The sequence below is a fragment of the Neomonachus schauinslandi genome, chromosome 16, assembly GCF_002201575.2.
Source record: "Neomonachus schauinslandi chromosome 16, ASM220157v2, whole genome shotgun sequence".
Classification (NCBI taxonomy): domain Eukaryota; kingdom Metazoa; phylum Chordata; class Mammalia; order Carnivora; family Phocidae; genus Neomonachus; species Neomonachus schauinslandi.
The window spans coordinates 139,188-155,762 of NC_058418.1; the positions used below are offsets into that span (position 1 = coordinate 139,188).

At 48.8% G+C, this 16,575-nt stretch overlaps 2 protein-coding genes and 1 long non-coding RNA gene across 3 annotated transcripts in view; 2 read left to right on the forward strand and 1 right to left on the reverse strand.

Annotated features, from left to right (window-relative positions):
- Positions 1-16,575, reverse strand: part of ZNF584 (zinc finger protein 584) — a 57,900-nt gene that overhangs the window by 4,080 nt on the left and 37,245 nt on the right. The window lies entirely within an intron of this gene.
- LOC123323279 lies at positions 155-3,764 on the forward strand. The gene is made up of 4 exons (XR_006539312.1): positions 155-219; positions 2,189-2,354; positions 2,549-2,647; positions 3,707-3,764. It is a non-coding gene; the product is annotated as an uncharacterized LOC123323279 (long non-coding RNA).
- Positions 14,286-15,749, forward strand: LOC110581933 (zinc finger protein OZF-like). The gene has a single exon (XM_021691860.1). The coding sequence runs from the start codon at positions 14,286-14,288 to the stop codon at positions 15,747-15,749; it is 1,464 nt and encodes a 487-aa protein (XP_021547535.1).

Here is a 16,575-nt window from a genome sequence, read left to right on the forward strand (position 1 = left end):
CGTAAATCCTATTTCCGCGGGGACCGAGGTTCCGTGTCACCATGACAAAGACCAAGCGGCACCGCGAGGAATGTCGGGAATTGAGGTCCGGAGGGTAGGTTGACCTAAGGCACGTCTGAGGCTCGCCAGCGGCATTGTCAGAAAGGACCAGGCCCTAGGCCAGACTGGGCCCATTGCGCCGGGTCCCCGTCCGAGACAGCGCTGGTTGACTTGGCATGGGTAAGGGAAGGTCTCCCAAGCTCCGCCTAACGGGATTCCAAGCCCCAGTGTCCTAAAAGCGAAACTGAGGGCGTCCTGCCTGGGGTCATCTTTTTCCCTCCAGGCTGGGACAGTGGGTGTGCGCACCCCATTTTTAGCGGTCTTGGAATGAAGCATGGAAGTTGTTCCAGGCAGAGGGACCTGCATGTGCAAAGCCTTGGAGGCCATCCAGACAGGAAGGCATAAGGGAAACTTGAAGTCCATTACTTCTGGTGGGACCAGAAAACTCCAAGGGAGGTTTCATGCTAGGCCTTTATTCTGAGGGCCCCAGAAGCTGAGAAGATCTGTGAACAGAGGAGGGACCTGATCTAATTTGAGCAGTATACCTTTAGTTTCCATGTGCAGAAGTGATGGGGGACCAGATGAAGGTGGAGGTAGGTGAGGACAGAGGAAGGAGGCACTTGCAATTATGGAGGCAAGCGATGGTGGCAGCATGGACTAGGGTGGTGGTGGCAAAAGATGTAGGAGAAGTAGTCAGATTCTGGATCTCTTCTGCAGGCAGAGCCATCTGGATTTGCTGATGGATCAAAGAGGGGTGAGAAAGAGATGAGAGGTCCAGAAGGACTCCAGGTTTTTAGCCTGAGCAGTTGAAAGAATGGAACTGCCTTCCAGAGAAATGGGAAAGGGGAAAGAGGAGCAGGTCCCAAAGGAAAAGCAGGAGTTGGGATTGTGTCTGAGTTGCCTGGAGACCCATCTGAGTGGAAGGGTGATGTGGGCAAGACTCAGAGATCTGGTGTTCTTTTTTTTGTTTTTTAAGATTTCATTCATTTATTTGACAGAGAGAGACACAGCGAGAGCAGGAACACAAGCGGGGGAGTGGGAGAGGGAGAAGCAGGCTTCCCACGGAGCAGGGACCTTGACGCGGGGCTCGATCCCAGGACCCTGGGATCATGACCTGAGCCAAAGGCAGACGCTTAACAACTGAGCCACCCAGGTGCCCCGGATCTGGTGTTCTTGAGAAAGGTCTGGCTGGAAGTGTCCAAGGAGTGATGGGCTGAGGGCTTGGGCCAGGGTAAGGCCTGGGGACCAGATTTAGGAAGGAGGATCTAAGGGCCTTGGTTACAGATGACCACTGGATGGAGGGAAGGGACACTGAGGTTAGGACTGGAAAGCTAAGTGAAGCTGGGCCCAGAATGGAGATTAAGGGTAATGATCACAGATGCAGTTTGAAGGAGGCTTGGCTTCACATACATTTGCGGATACCAATTGCCTTTTGCCTACAATCCCTGTGGCTGCTATGTGCAGAGGGATCTCTAAGAAGCCTGGGGAAAAAAAAAAAAACATTGGAACAGATGAGGCAGTGCCCCAGGATTTGATAGAAAGACTGTCCAAAACCTATTAGGGCCAGCATAGGAGGCCCAGGATGGGATCAAGCCCTAGTGTGTCTCAGATGTGGAGTCCTGGGGGAATTCATTGAGTGTATTGGGGAGAGATTCCAGGGGGAGTATCAGGGAGGTGGCTGTTAAGACAAGAACTAGAGGCCTGGATCACACACCCAGAACTTACACCATAGTCAACTGCCCACATGCCGTTGTTGCAGGGTTTGGTGACCTTTGATGACATTGCTGTGGCTTCTCTCAGGAGGAGGAGGGGCCAGAGGGGCCTGGTCCATGATGTGACTCTAAGGACATTCTTGGGTTCCCTGTGGGGGTGTTTTTGGACTTGGGGCTGGGCACCAGGTTTCGCTTGCTGACCATGATCTTGTTGGTAAATGTCTTTCCAACTCTGTCCAGTGGGTCTGCCTCTTGAGCCCATTGGGACCAAGGCCCTTTTGCATCTGGGTTTTACTCCCCTGACTCCAGTAGGAGGTTCCAGAGACTGTTCCTTGCCAAGCACTCCACACTTTTATGGTCATTGTTTAATGTATAATGTTATTTTTGCAAAACTTTTCTTGGATGTTTTATCTTGTGAGTTTCCATTTTATTTCCAGTCACATCTGTCATGCTTGCCCTGTGACCTGTTGTGGAACTCCAGTAGGGGTACTGGACTCCTGTGTGGTCATCCAGCTGGAACATTGCAAGGAGCCCTAGCTGCTCACCTGGGTTGATATGACTCCACCATGGCAGGTTCCTGCAGGCATACAGAGTGTGAGCTAGGTATGGGAATGACTTCGGGGCTGGGTTAGGCTGGTGCTTGACCAGTGCCTCTAAGTCCAAAGCTGTGTCTCATTCCTACCATCTTCTAGACCCAAACTGCCTCTCATATGACTCCTGAGCATTAGCTGTCTCCCACCCTCCTCGAGCCGAGCCTCCACACCTGACCCATTCTACTTTCCCACTGTTGCTTTCAGGTCCTTCAGTTCAGCTTCTCCTTCCTGGTCAGCATAATGAAGCCCTCCCCCCGCCCCCTCCCGCCTTTTCAAGATGCTCACAACTGAATCCCTGAATCTGTGAGTATGTTACTTTATTTGGCAAGAGAGATGTCACACACACACAAAAAGATGTTACAGATGTGATTAGATTAAGGATCTGAGAATGGGGATATTATTGTGGACTATTCAGGTGGGCCCTAAATGGAATCACAAGCATTCTTATAAGAGAGAAGCAAGAAGGTCAAAGGAAATCCAACACCTTTTCATGACAAAAACTCTCAGGAAGGAAATTTCTTCAACATGATAAAGGGCATCTGTGAAAAATCTGTAGCTAACATTATACTTAATGGTGAAAGACAGAAAGCTTACCCACTAAGATAAGGAATGAGGCAAGGATGCTCACTTTCATCACTGCTATTTGATGTTGTCCTGGAAGTTCTTGCCAGAGAAATCAGGTAAGAAACAGAAATAAAAGGCATCCTGATTGAAAAGGAGGAAGTAAAACTATCTCTATACACAAATGATGTGAAAATCCCAAAGAATCCATAAGAAAGCTACTGGAGCTAATAAACAAATTTAGCAAAGTTGTAGGGTACAGGATCAACACATAAAAATCTGTGTGTTCTCCTATATACCAGCAATGTACAATCTGAAAAGGAAATTAAGAAAACTATATTTATAATAACATCTAAAAGAATAAAATAGCTATAAGAATACATTGAAGCGGGCGCCTGGGTGGCTCAGTTGGTTAAGCGACTGCCTTCGGCTCAGGTCATGATCCCGGAGTCCTGGGATTGAGTCCCGCATCGGGCTCCCTGCTCAGCGGGGAGTCAGCTTCTCCCTCTGCCCCTCCCCCCTCTCATGCTCCCTCTATCTCATTCTCTCTCTCAAATAAATAAATAAAATCTTTAAAAAAAAAAAAAGAATACATTGAAGCAAAGAGATGAAATACGTGTACACTGAAAACTAGAAAACATTACTGAGAGAAATTAAAAATAAAATAAATAAATAAAATTTAAAAAAAATAAATAAGTGGAAAGTCATCCATGTTAATGGATAGGTAGACTTAATGTTGTTAAAATGTCAATGCTACCCAAAACTACAGATTCAATGCAATCCTCATCAAAATTCCAACAGCCTTCTTTTGCAGAAATGAAAAAAGCTGATCTTCAAATTCATATGAAACTGCAAAGGGACCCAAACAGCCAAAACAAACCTGAAAAAGAACAAAGTTGGAGCGGGGCACCTGGGTGGCTCAGTCGCTGGGCGTCTGCCTTCGGCTCGGGTCATGATCCCAGGGTCCTGGGATGGAGCCCCGCGTCGGGCTCCCTGCTCCGCGGGAAGCCTGCTTCTCCCTCTCCCCCTGCTTGTGTTCTGTCTCTCGCTGTGTCTCTCTCTGTCAAATAAATAAAATCTTAAAAAAAAAAGAAAAAGAAAAAGAAAGTTGGAGCACTCACACTTTCTGATTTCAAAACTTACCACAAAGCTGTAGTAATCAAAACAGTGTGATAGTGGCATACAGATAGACATATACACCAATGGAATAGACTTGAAAATCCAGAAATAAACCTATACAAAACCTATACAACTATAGCTAATTGATTTTTTACAAGGGTGTCAATGCCATCCAATTGGTATTGAATCTTCAAAAGATGGTGCTGAGACAACTGGATATCCACATGCAAAATAATGAAGTTGTACCCCTAACTCACACCATATACAAAAAATTAACTAGGGGCGCCTGGGTGGCTCAGTCAGTTAAGCATCTGCCTTTGGCTCGGGTCATGATCCTGGGTTCCTGGGATTGAGCCCCGCGTTGGGCTCCCTGCTCAGCAGGGAGCCTGCTTCTCCCTCTCCCCCCTGCTCATGCTCTCTCTCACACTCCCTCTCCAATAAATAAAATCATTTAAAAAAGTTTTAAAAACAAAAAATTAACTCAAAATGAATCAACAACATAAATATAAGAGCTAAAACCATAAAATTCTTAGAAGAAAACATAAGGATAAATCTCAGTGACCTTTGATACGACCTTGGATTTGTGACACCAAAAGGTAAGTAACAAAATTTTAAAAAATAGATACACTGGGGGCACCTGGGTGGCTTAGTTGGTTAAGTGTCTGACTCTTGATTTTGGAGTAGGTCATGATCTCAGAGTTGTGAGATCGAGCCCCGTGTCAGGCTCCACACTGGGCGGAGAGACTGCTTAAGATTCTCTCTCTCCCTCTCCCTCTGTCCCTCCCCCTCCCTCTCTAAAATAAATTTTAAAAAAGATAAATTGGACTTCATCAAAATTTAAAATGTTTGTATATCAAAGGGTATTCATTACAAACACACTGAAAAACCAACCAATAGAATAGGAGAATATATTGGCAAATCATATATCTGATAAGGCTTACTATCCAGAATACATAAAGAACTTAATAACAAAAAGATAAACAACCCAATTAAAAAATGGACAAAGAACTTGAACAGACATTTCTCTAAACAAGATACTCATATGGCCAATAAGCACATGAAAAGATGCTCGACTCATTAGTCATTAGAGGAATGCAAATCAAAACATGAGATACCACTTCAAACCTACTAGGATTGCTATCATGAAAAAAGAAAAAGAAAAAGAATGGTTAGAATGTGGAAAAATGGGAACCTCATATGCTGCTGGATGGAATGTAAAATGGTGCAGCCATTATGCAAAATAGTTTGGCAGTTTCTCAAAAAGTTAAAGATAGAATTACCATATCACCCAGCAGTTTCACTCCTAGATACATACCCAAAGATTTGAAAACAGGGACTCAAAACAGATATTTGTATGCCAGTGTTCATTGCTCATTAATCATAATAGCTAAAAAGGTAGAAGCAACCCAAGAGTCCATGAGCAGATGAATGGACAAAATGTGTCATGTGCATACAATGGGATACTGTTCACCTATTAAAAGAATGAAGTACTGATAAGTGTTACAACATGGATGAACCTTGAAAACATTATGCTAAGTGAAATAATCCAGACACAAAAGGACAAGAGTAGTTAAATCAAATCACTAGAATAGGCAAATTCATAGGGGTAGATAGTAGATTAGAAGTTACCAGGGGCCAGGGCAGGGGGGGATGGGGAGTTATTGTTTAATGGGTACAGAGTTGCTGTTTGGGTGCTGGAAAACTTTTGGAAATAGGTAGTGGTGATGGTTTTAGAACATTATGAATGTAATTAACGTCATGGGATTGTACAATTAAAAATGGTTAAAATGACAAATATTGTGTTATATATATTTAACCACAATTTTAAAAAATAGTAGTAATTATAATTTGAAATTACTTCCCCCTTAAAAAAAAAAAGTTTTAGGTTCCTCTGCTATCTGAAAATTAAATGTCAGTGAAAAACCACATTTTTGTGGAAGAAGAAAGTCAAAAGAGGAAGTAGGAGATGCAGCAACAGAAGCAAGAGGTTGTAGTGATTTTTTTTTTAAATATTTTATTTATTTATTTGACAGAGAGAGAGAGCAAGAGAGGGGACACAAGCAGGGGGAGTGGGAGAGGGAGAAGCAGGCTTCCTGCTGAGCAGGGAGCCCGATTCTGGGCTTGATCCCAGGACCCTGGGACCATGACCTGAGCCGAAGGCAGACGCTTAACGACTGAGCCACCCAGGCGCCACCCCCCCTTTTTAAAAAATATTTTATTTATTTATTTGACAGAGAGAGAGAGAGAGCGAGAGAGGGGACACAAGGAGGGGGAGTGGGAGAGGGAGAAGAGGTTGGAGTGATTGTGAGGAAGGAAGTCAAGAGCCAAGGAATGCATTCTTCCTCAAAGAGCTGGAAAAGGTAATGAACAGATTCTCTCCTAATAGCCTCAGAAGAAAACAGTATGGTAACACCTTGATTTTAGCCCAGCTAAGTTACTTTCACACTTCTGGCCTCTAGAATTGGAAGAGTAAATTTCTGTTGTTTTAAGCCACTCGGTTGGTTTATGGTAATTTGTTATGGCAGCAATAGGAAACTAGCACATTCCCCGCGTAGCTCACGTATCCTGAAATGTAGGATTTTAGAGGTGGGTGGGCATTTGTCCCCTCGGGATTTGGAGCCCTAGTATTACCAGCTTTCCACCCAGTTTGGCACTCCTGTCACTAGCACTGAGGCCTGAGAGAATCCCATTTGCAGACAAGCTAGTGGGAGAAGCTGCCTCTCCTTTGCATGCACCTATCCTGTGGATTTGTCCATGGGCAGGCACCCCTGTGCTGTGGCCTGGCTGGGCTCCCTTCTCACCCACATATCAGTTTCTTTGCCCTGCCCTGGAGCCCATGGAATCATTCCTGAGTGTGCCAGACACACACTTGTGAAGAAGTACCCAACCCATGCCAAGGTCATCATGAAGCATGGAGTGGAGGAGGGGGTGCTATCTGAGCGGAGTTTATCTGTACCACTGGGGTCACAGGCTAGGACCACCAGGCAGCCCTGAAAGCTGGAAAGCCTACCTCAGTGACACGCATGCACATGACTTCAAAGACACCTGGCTACACACCAGGGAAGCACTCTGGATGGAAGCCATGACATGGGTGACATGGGGAGAGGCTCCTAGTTCAGCTTGAGCCTCCGCCAGTACTGGAAGCATCACAGTGGAAAGAAATGCTGCAGAAGGGGCGTGGGTGGGCCTCTTCTGATCCCAGCTTGCAGTGCCCACTCATGGAGCTGCCCTTTCCCTGCAGAGCATGGAGGTAAGTCCTCCTGACAGATAGGACCTTTCAGCAGGACCCCTCCTCTGACAGGGAGAAGCCATGGGGCCCTAAGTGTATAGTGACCAGGAACTGACTTGCTCTGGCCAAGGAGACCTGCAGTGTGTCTATTGGCAGCTCAGGGAAAGCTGCCCAGCTTCATGGATGTGGTTAGGTCTGCACATGGCACCTGTAATGTTCTAAGGACCACTTCCTTTCTTACCTCAGACTGCTCTGGACTGTGTGAGAGTAAAGACCAGGTTAATTATATCACCTTAAAGCTAGGGGTATGGCTGGGGAGGCAGGGAATAGAAATGAGTCACTGCCAGCATGCAGTGGTTCTCAGTGATGATAGCAACATCTGCTTCTGAGGACACAGTGGGAGGGCAGGGGGTGACACTCTGTGGCAGTGACCTTGCCTGCTGGGTTCTGGTCTCTCCATTCCCTATGATCTATACCCTGTCATTCTCACTGTAGGTCTTATGGTGGTGAGCCTGCCTACAGGGATCTGTTTTTTTCTGGACAGGCACAGAAAGATGGCTTCATCTTAATTCTCTCAATCTCTACTGCCTCCCTGTTCCACTGTTTATAAAATATTTTATTTAGTTATGAGAGAGAGTGCACTCGTGCAAGCAGGGAGAAGGGTGGAAGGACACAGGGGGAGGGAGTGGGAAAGGGAGAGAGAATCTTGAGCAGACTCCACGCTGAGCATGGAGCTCGATGTGGGGCTCGATCGCATGACCCCAAGATCATGACCTGAGCTGAAACCAAGAGGCAGATGCTTAACTCGATGAATCACCCAGGTGCCCCCTCCCTGTTCCACTTTTAAGGACCTTTATTATTACACTGTCCACCCACCCGCCACCTCAGATAATCCAGAATAATCTCCACATCTCAAGGTCAGCTGATTATCAACTTAATTCCATCTACCATTTAAGTTCCACCTTGCCATGTAATATAACTTATTTACATGTTCTGGAGATAAAGACCTGGACATCTTTAGGGTCATTATATTCTGCCTACCACAGTACAAGAATACACTTTTTAAAAAGTTTGAACATTACCTATAGGGCTACTTGCTAGGTCAAGGATGAGTGCATTTTTTTTATTTATTTATTTATTTATTTATTTATTTATTTATTAAAGATTTTATTTATTTTTTAGAGAGCAAGCGAGAGAGAAACAGCATGAGAGGGGAGAGGGTCAGAGGGAGAAGCAGGCTCCCCGCTGAGCCGGGAGCCCGATGTGGGACTCGATCCCAGGACCCTGGGATCATGACCTGAGCTGAAGGCAGACGCTTAACCATCTGAGCCACCCAGGCGCCCCATTTATTTATTTTTTAATTTTTATTTATTTATTTATTTAAAGATTTTATTTATTTATTTGACAGAGAGAGAGATAGCGACAGCAGGAACACAAGCAGGGGGAGTGGGAGAGGGAGAAGCAGGCTTCCCGCCGAGCAGGGAGCCCGATGTGGGACTTGATCCCAGGACCCTGGGATCATGACCTGAGCCGAAGGCAGATGCTTAACGACTGAGCCACCCAGGCACCCCAAGGGTGAGTGCATTTTATATGTTGATAGATGTCAACAATGATTCTCTAGAGAGGTGTTTCCAATTTACCCTCCCCTGGCAGTGCTGTGAGAGCCTTGGGATGATGATGATGATGACAACAATAGCTCTCTTATTTATTTAGTAGTGTTAACCTTAAAAATAAAACAGTTACTTTATTTTTTTTTAATTTTATTTATTTATTTGACAGAGAGAGACACAGCGAGAGAGGGAACACAAGCAGGGGGAGTGGCAGAGGGAGAAGCAGGCTTCCCGCAGAGCAGAGAGCCCGATGCGGGGCTCGATCCCAGGACTCTGGGATCATGACCTGAGCCGAAGGCAGACGCTCAACGACTGAGCCACCCAGGCGCCCCAAAACAGTTACTTTACCAGCAAAAATCGGTTTATTTGGGAATAGGTGAGAATTACAATTCTGGACATGCAAGCTACAGCAAAACTGTAGGCAAGTCTAACAAAGGAGACGAACGTTATTTTATGGAGAGGAAGGAGGAAGTTAGGAGGGGCTGTTCTGAAGGAAAGTCCATTGGAGAAGAGTTCAGGGTGATTAGTTTCTCATTGGCTGAGTTGCCGGGTCCATTCATTTCTTGTAGGAGATGCAATGTACATCTTTTCCTGTTGGGGCCTGTAATTGAGGATTTCTTTCCTGTTGAAGATTCTTCTGTTGGTAATTCTTGACTTCCAGTGGTACCAAGTGAGAGCTCCCCCTTTCACTCCATTTTAGTGAGGTTCCCCTTTACTAAGTTTCACAGCACTGTGTACCTGGCCCTGTGCTAAACACTTTTCATGAGGAAAGTTGTAGTATTTATCAAATTTCATTACTGGATTTTGAGTTAGAGCTTATTCTGGGAGAGCATCAGAATCCCCAAGAGGGACAAGGCACAGAACGTTCAGGCTCATCCCAGAGTTTCTGATGGGGGAAAATGCAGACGTGAAGCTGTTCCCCAGGGGCCCCCTCAGGGCTGGTCCCTCTACTCCAGAATGCGGGTCACCCGCATCTCTGAGGGAGGAGATCTGGAGTAGCCCCTAAGAGGAAGCTAAAACACACCACTGCCATTCTTAATCTCGGGCTCCATTTCCCAGTACCCCTTGCGGTGCCACTTGGGCGTTGCCAAGGGGAACTTGCGGGCGCCCCCGGCCCGGCCTATGCGGGGCAGAAACTACATCGACCAGAAGGCTACGGGGAATGGCGGCGACCTATGAGCCAATCACAGCACAGAAGAGCTATTTCCTCCGGCTCCCGGGCTTCCGGCGTTTCCCTTGTGGACGTTCATTTTGCTCTTGACAGGTCGTTAAACAGCGCCCTTGGGGACCTGAGCTCTGGGTCGGGGCCGCTTTCCAGGCGCCTCCTTGGGACCCAGCCGGGGAGGACACTAAGGAGGATGAGATCAGCTGCCGCGCTTCGTACCAGCCGATCTCCTGTAAGGGGGTTGTCCTCTTCCTCAGCACTCGCCCTCCGTCCCCTTTGACTGAGGCGCCGATTGCGACCGGCGGCGGGCGGGCACCTGGCCCAGTGGAGGTGTAGGGATCGGCTGAGCACTCAGGGCCTGCCCGGGTCCGATGGCGGCGGCGGCGGCGGCGGCGGCGGCGGCGGGGATGGTGGACCCGGCGCGGGTGAGTGGAGGGCGCCCGCCGCCCTCACTCACCGGATCCCCATGCACATGGTCCGGGGTCCACGACAGAGGGGAGTGGGGAGTCCCTGCACTCTTTTCCTCCACCTTCACTTCTCTTCCTTTGCTGCTGGGACCCTAGAATCACCCAAGCCTGAGGTCCTGAGTCCTAGCCAGAGGCTATGTGGGAAGTTTCACAATTCTGGAATCCAGTGGGACAAGACATGGAAAGCTGTTTCAGGCATAGGGACCGGGATATGCAAATGCTTAGAGAGGAGGCTGAGCTGGGGGTATTCAGGGAACTACAGGTCTCCGTTATGTCTGGTGGGCAGGAATCAGCCCTGGAATGGCATCCTGGGGAGCTTGGCCTGAGGGTGGTGGGAGCCATGGAAGGTTTGGAGTAGAGGAGAAAGGTGATCTGACTCAGGTGTTCACAGGCTCCCTTTGGCTGCAGAGTGGAAAAGAGAGGTAGGGTGGGGTAGGGGGTGAGGTTGAGGGGGCAGAAAGGGAGGCCGGTAAGGATGCTCTTTTACTAGATCAGGTGGGTGATGGTGTCTTGGCCTGAGTGGTGACTGGAGTTGGGAGAAGTGGTTGGATTCTGGATCTGTCTTTTAAGCCAGCCAGATTTTATGATGTGCAGAGAAGTGGAAGAGGCAGGGATATCTCCATGGATTTTGGCCTCAGTTAGTAGAAGGTGGAATTGAAGTGCATCGACTGAGATGGGGAGGTTGCTGGGTCGAACAGGTTTCAGAGAAGATCAGGAGGCTGATTTTGACCCTGTCGAGGCTGAGATGTCCTAAAGACTTAGAGTTGGAGGTACTGAATGGGCAGCTGGACATGCAGGTCTAAGTTATGCTGAGGAATTCCGCTTGGAGACATCCAGTCAGCAGTAGTCAGCGTGTGAGCTGAGGTGGAGCTCTGGCTCAGATTGGAGAGGAGACATCTTCAGCTTATGGTGAAGGATGTCCTACAGGGGCAGCTGAGGACTGGGTGGCTGGCCTGGGTATTGGGCAGGGTTGGTGGGTGTTACAAGGTCAGATGAAGGGAGGAGGAGCCGTGAAAGAAGGTGTGTGTGAGAGGAGGGTCCAGAGAGTGACCAAGATCCCTGGGACAGAGGCTGAGGCATACTGGAGATGCAAGTAGCATGACAGCGGAATTGAGGCTCCTGTTTAGTCACCTCTCTATGGGCTCACCAGCATTTCTTGGCAACCCTCTGTGGGGCCTGAGGGTTTCAGTCAGGATGGCAGATTAGCTCAGTGGCAGTCAGCTGGGAGTGTTCCAGGCCTGGGGTGGGAGGTGGTGGGGCTGGGCTTTGTGCATCAGGAGGAAAGAGGAATGCTGAGGCTGGTGAGGGGACAGCATGAATAAAGGCAGAGAGACCTGGAGGTCCCAGAAGTCTTTGTGGCCCAGCCTGGATGGCTAAGGGTTAAAGGTAGGAATAGGATCAGTTAGAGAAACTGAAGGAAGGCTGGGTGCCACCTCTGGAAGTTGGGACTTTTGGAAGTCTGGGTCAGCATGGGATCCTGGTTGACCTCACCAAGTTAGCCACATTTTGGACACCCATCTGCAGAGTGGTATGTAGGGTTGCTGGGAGGAAGAATGGGCCATGGGATGGTGGTGGGGTCTGGAGATGTGTGGTACAAAGATGGACGTGCGCATGCAGAGGGAGTATGAATTGATGGACTGGAGTCCTGGTCCTGGGGGCCTATGTGAGATGAGCCCCAATTCGGTTGTTCTGGGAGGCAGGGTCTGGGAAGCCAGGGGAATTGCCTGGTAGGAGGCAGTGAGGCCCCACAACTAGGCCCAGAACTTGTGGCAACTATCTGCCCACCTCCCTGCTGTGTGAAGGAGGACACAGTGATCAGTGGGACACAAGGAGACAATGGCACCCATGGCACTGGAGCTTAGGGAGAAGGGTGACCTAGGAGTGTGTTGGCAGGGGTGATCTGGGGGTTAGAGACTACCCACCAGAAAGGTGGCAGCATGTAGGTCACAGGCCTAGGTCTGGGTTCATCTTTGTATTTTTTTGTTAGTTTTTTTTTGCTGCCCTGTGGTCTGGCTGACTTAGCTGTCCTCATCATGACAGGACTGGGGGACCTTTGAGGACGTGGCCGTATACTTCTCCCGGGAGGAGTGGGAGCTCCTTGATGAGACTCAGAGGCACCTGTATCACAATGTGATGCTGGAGAACTTGGCTCTTGTGGCCTCACTGGGTAAGGCCCTCCCACCCCCCACCCCCCCGCTTCCTGTTCTAGTCTCTGTCCTTCCTTTTCTCCCAGGAACAGCTCTGTCTTCCTACAGCTGAGCATGGGTGCTGCTTCCTCCTTTGGGCTATGTGCTGTGTGTGCAGAGCTGGGGCACAGGCAGAGCCTGCTCCTTTCCCTGAGGGACCCCAATATCTGCTTCCCTTTCTGGGGAAGGGCTCAGGACTGGGGGTCTCAGTCTGGCTGCCTGAGTTTGTCTAGATCAGTGGCACCTCTGTGTCCAGGTTCTTCCCCCCTTTTTTACATCAGACATTTCCAGGAGCCTGGCTATGTCATGGACTACAGACACTGACGTGGTTATTACTCGTGGCGACCACTGGGCTCTTCCTGTGAGATGCTCCTCAGAGGCTTATTTTGTAACATTGAGTTTTCTTCCCAGTTGCAAAGATGACGTGAGCTCCCTCTGGTCTGCCACAGGGTAGGTTGCCCTTGGCTGGCCCAGCCACTCACCCACCCTGTCTTTTTCCCAGGACTTAAAACTTTCAGGTCCTGTGTGGTTGCTCACCCGGAAAAGGACAAAGAAGCCTAACAGGGTGGACATAACTCCATATACTGCAGGAGAGGCTGGGAGGGCGTCTGGCTCTAATGAGTGGGAGCTGGAGCAGAGCTGACATGGGAGCTGGGTTCACACTGTCCTGGGCACCTGCCCTGTATCCACTAGTGTTTGTTGCTGGGGCCAGTAGCCGAACTTTACTCCATTTTCCTTCCTCATTCTAGACACCACATTCTTTTTTTTTTTTTTTTTAAAGATTTTATTTATTTGATAGAGAGAGACACAGTGAGAGAAGGAACACAAGCAGGGGGAGTGGGAGAGGGAGAAGCAGGCTTCCCGCTGAGCAGGGAGCCCGATGCGGGGCTCGATCCCAGGACTCTGGGATCATGACCTGAGCCGAAGGCAGACGCTGAACGACTGAGCCACCCAGGCGCCCCTAGACACCACATTCTTGCCATTTCTACTTTGTCCCTGGACACTGCTCTTATCTCTGCATCTTCCTCATTCCCCTCCACTCCTCCCTTTACAGGGATGTCCCACATTAGCCCACAGTCAATGTATTATGAGATGTGCACATATCCTCATATAGGCTTTAAGCACCAGATGCCTGGTTGCAGCTGGATTTCCCTGGGCTCGTGCACACCACTCTGTCCCCTGTTCCTATCAGAGATCTGGGGCCTGCTGAAAGCTGAGGAATTGCAGTTCCTGCCTCTCCTCCCAGCCGGAACCTTACACCTGTGTTCTCATGTGCTGAATCTTCACTTTCGGTGGTTTTCCTGGGCCCAGTACTGCACCACAAGCTCTACCTCACCCTGACTTGATCCTACAGACTCATTCCTAAATTTGTCAAATCCACATCTGTGAAGGGGCTGCCCACTCCCAACAAAGCCTATATACACTTCACCAGTATTTCTCTGCTTTCAGGTTGTTGGTGTGGAGTAGAGGAAGCCCCTCTTGAACAGAGTGTTTCTGTAGAAGGAGCACTCCATTTCAGGACCCCTAAAGCATGTCCTTCCACCCAGAAGGCCAACACCTGTGACATGTGTGGCCTGGTCTTGAAAGACATATTACACCTGGCTATGCATCAGGGAATATACCCTAGGCAGAAACCGTACAAGTGTGCGACATGCGGGAGAGGCTTCTGGCTCAGTACAAACTCTCACCAGCGCCAGAAGGAGCAGAGTGGAGAAAAACGCTTCACAAGTAGCGAACGTGCTAAGGATGTCCTGGACAGCCATGACCTCCTGCAGCATCTGGCCACCCACAGCACGCGGAAGCCACACAGGAGCACCACGCACAAGGAGGCCTTCCACCCCAACTCTAGCTTCCAGCAGCAGCAGAGAGTCCATGCCACGCAGAACCCCTTCAAGTGCAGCAACTGTGGGAAAGGCTTTCTAAAGGCCTTCATGCTCCTAGACCACCTGCTCACTCACTCCAAAGAGAGACCCTGCAGATGCCCAACAGGGGGAAATGCCCCTAAAGAGAACTCCACCGTTGTTCATCCCCAAAAAAATCACACTGGAGAAACATCCCATGTGTGTACGGAATGTGGGAAGGCCTTCAGCCACCTTTTTAAACTGAGTACACATCAGAAAGCTCATACTGGAAAACCGCATCACAGTTGCAGTGAATGCGGGAAAGCCTTCACCCGAAAACACTCCCTTGTTCAGCACCAGCGAGTTCACACTGGAGAACGGCCTTATGAGTGTGGCCAGTGTGGGAAGGCCTTCACTCGCAGCTTCCATGTTGTTCGGCATCAGAAAGTTCACAACACAGAAAGGCCTTATGAGTGCAGACAGTGCCGGAGAGTCTTTAGCTGTATTGCCAATTTTGTTGAGCACCAGAAAATACACACTGGGGAAAGGCCGTATGCGTGCAATGAATGTGGGAAAGCCTTCATTAACAGCTCTCATCTTGTTCGGCATCAGAAAGTTCACAACACAGAGAGGCCTTTTGAGTGCAGCAAATGTGGAAAAGCCTTCCGGCAAACCTCCAAACTTACTCTGCATCAAAGGAGTCATACGGGAGAAAAGCCTTATAAATGCAACCAGTGTGGGAAAGCCTTCAGTTGCCCCTCCAACCTTGTTCCACACCAGCGAATTCATACTGGAGAAAAGCCTTATGAGTGCTCGGAATGTGGAAAAGCCTTTAGTCAAAGCTCTGCCCTCATTCAGCACCAGAAGGTTCACACCAGAGAAAGGCCTTATGAGTGTAGTGAATGTGGAAAAGCCTTCAGCTATAGCTCGAACCTTGTTAAACACCAGAAAGTTCACACTGGAGAAAGGCCTTACGGGTGCAGCCAGTGTGGGAAAGCTTTCAGTGAGAGCTCCATCCTCAGTCAGCACCAGAGAGTTCACACTGGAGAAAAGCCTTATGAGTGTAACAAGTGTGGGAAAACTTTCCGCTACAGCTCAAACCTCTCTAAGCACCAGAAAGTTCATACTGGAGAAGAGCCACCTGAGTGCAGTGGACATAGGAATGCCTTCAGCCAGAGTTCCAACCTCACTTGGCACCATGAAGGTCATACCAAAGAGAGGCCTTAGGAGTGTGGCAAATGTGGAAAACCACTAACTAACTGGGGCATTTTCTTGTTCACCTTAATAGAGTTCACTCCTGAGAAAACTTCTGTGAAAGGAACCTTTGTGAAGAAGCCATAAGCCAAAAATTGAAAAATACCCTAACACCCCTACCAGGAGATTGCCAGATACATGGGAAGCTTTCAGAAGCTACATCACACTTTCTAATCCGTCCAGGTGCTTTGCCAGATTATGTCACTGCCAGATGCCATCTCACTTCTACCAGCTGGCAGGTCCCCCCACAGCCTGTCATCTCAGCATACTCAGGGAAGGCTGATTTTGTGCTCTCTCATTCCCTGGAGGGAGACATGAGTGATGGGAGCTCTTTGGGGTGGCCTCATTTTCCATTTCTGCCCTGTCCCCAGTGGTTCAGGCATAGCCCTGACCTCTTTCTCTCCAGGGGGATCTGAATGGAGTCTGAGGACTTGCAGAAGTATTTCCCTCTTTTGGAGGTATTGGGGTTTTTTTGGTTTTTTTAAGGTTTTATTTATTTATTTGACAGAGCAAGCACAAGTAGGGGGAGCAGCAGGCTCCCCTCTAAGCGGGGAGTGCAATGCGGGGCTCGATCCCATGACCCTGGGATCATGACCTGAGCTGAAGGCAGACGTCTCCAAATCACCCAACCCTGGAACTGCCTGTCCCCAGAGTGTGTGATAAAAAAGGAAGGCCTTCCCGTTGAAGCCATCTTTAATCTCCATCGTGTGCAGGGGGAGATGGAGAACAGAATTGGGCTCTAACAGGATAAAGAGGGAGAAAGGCCTTAGTGGGAGACTTCAACTTCAACAGCAAGATG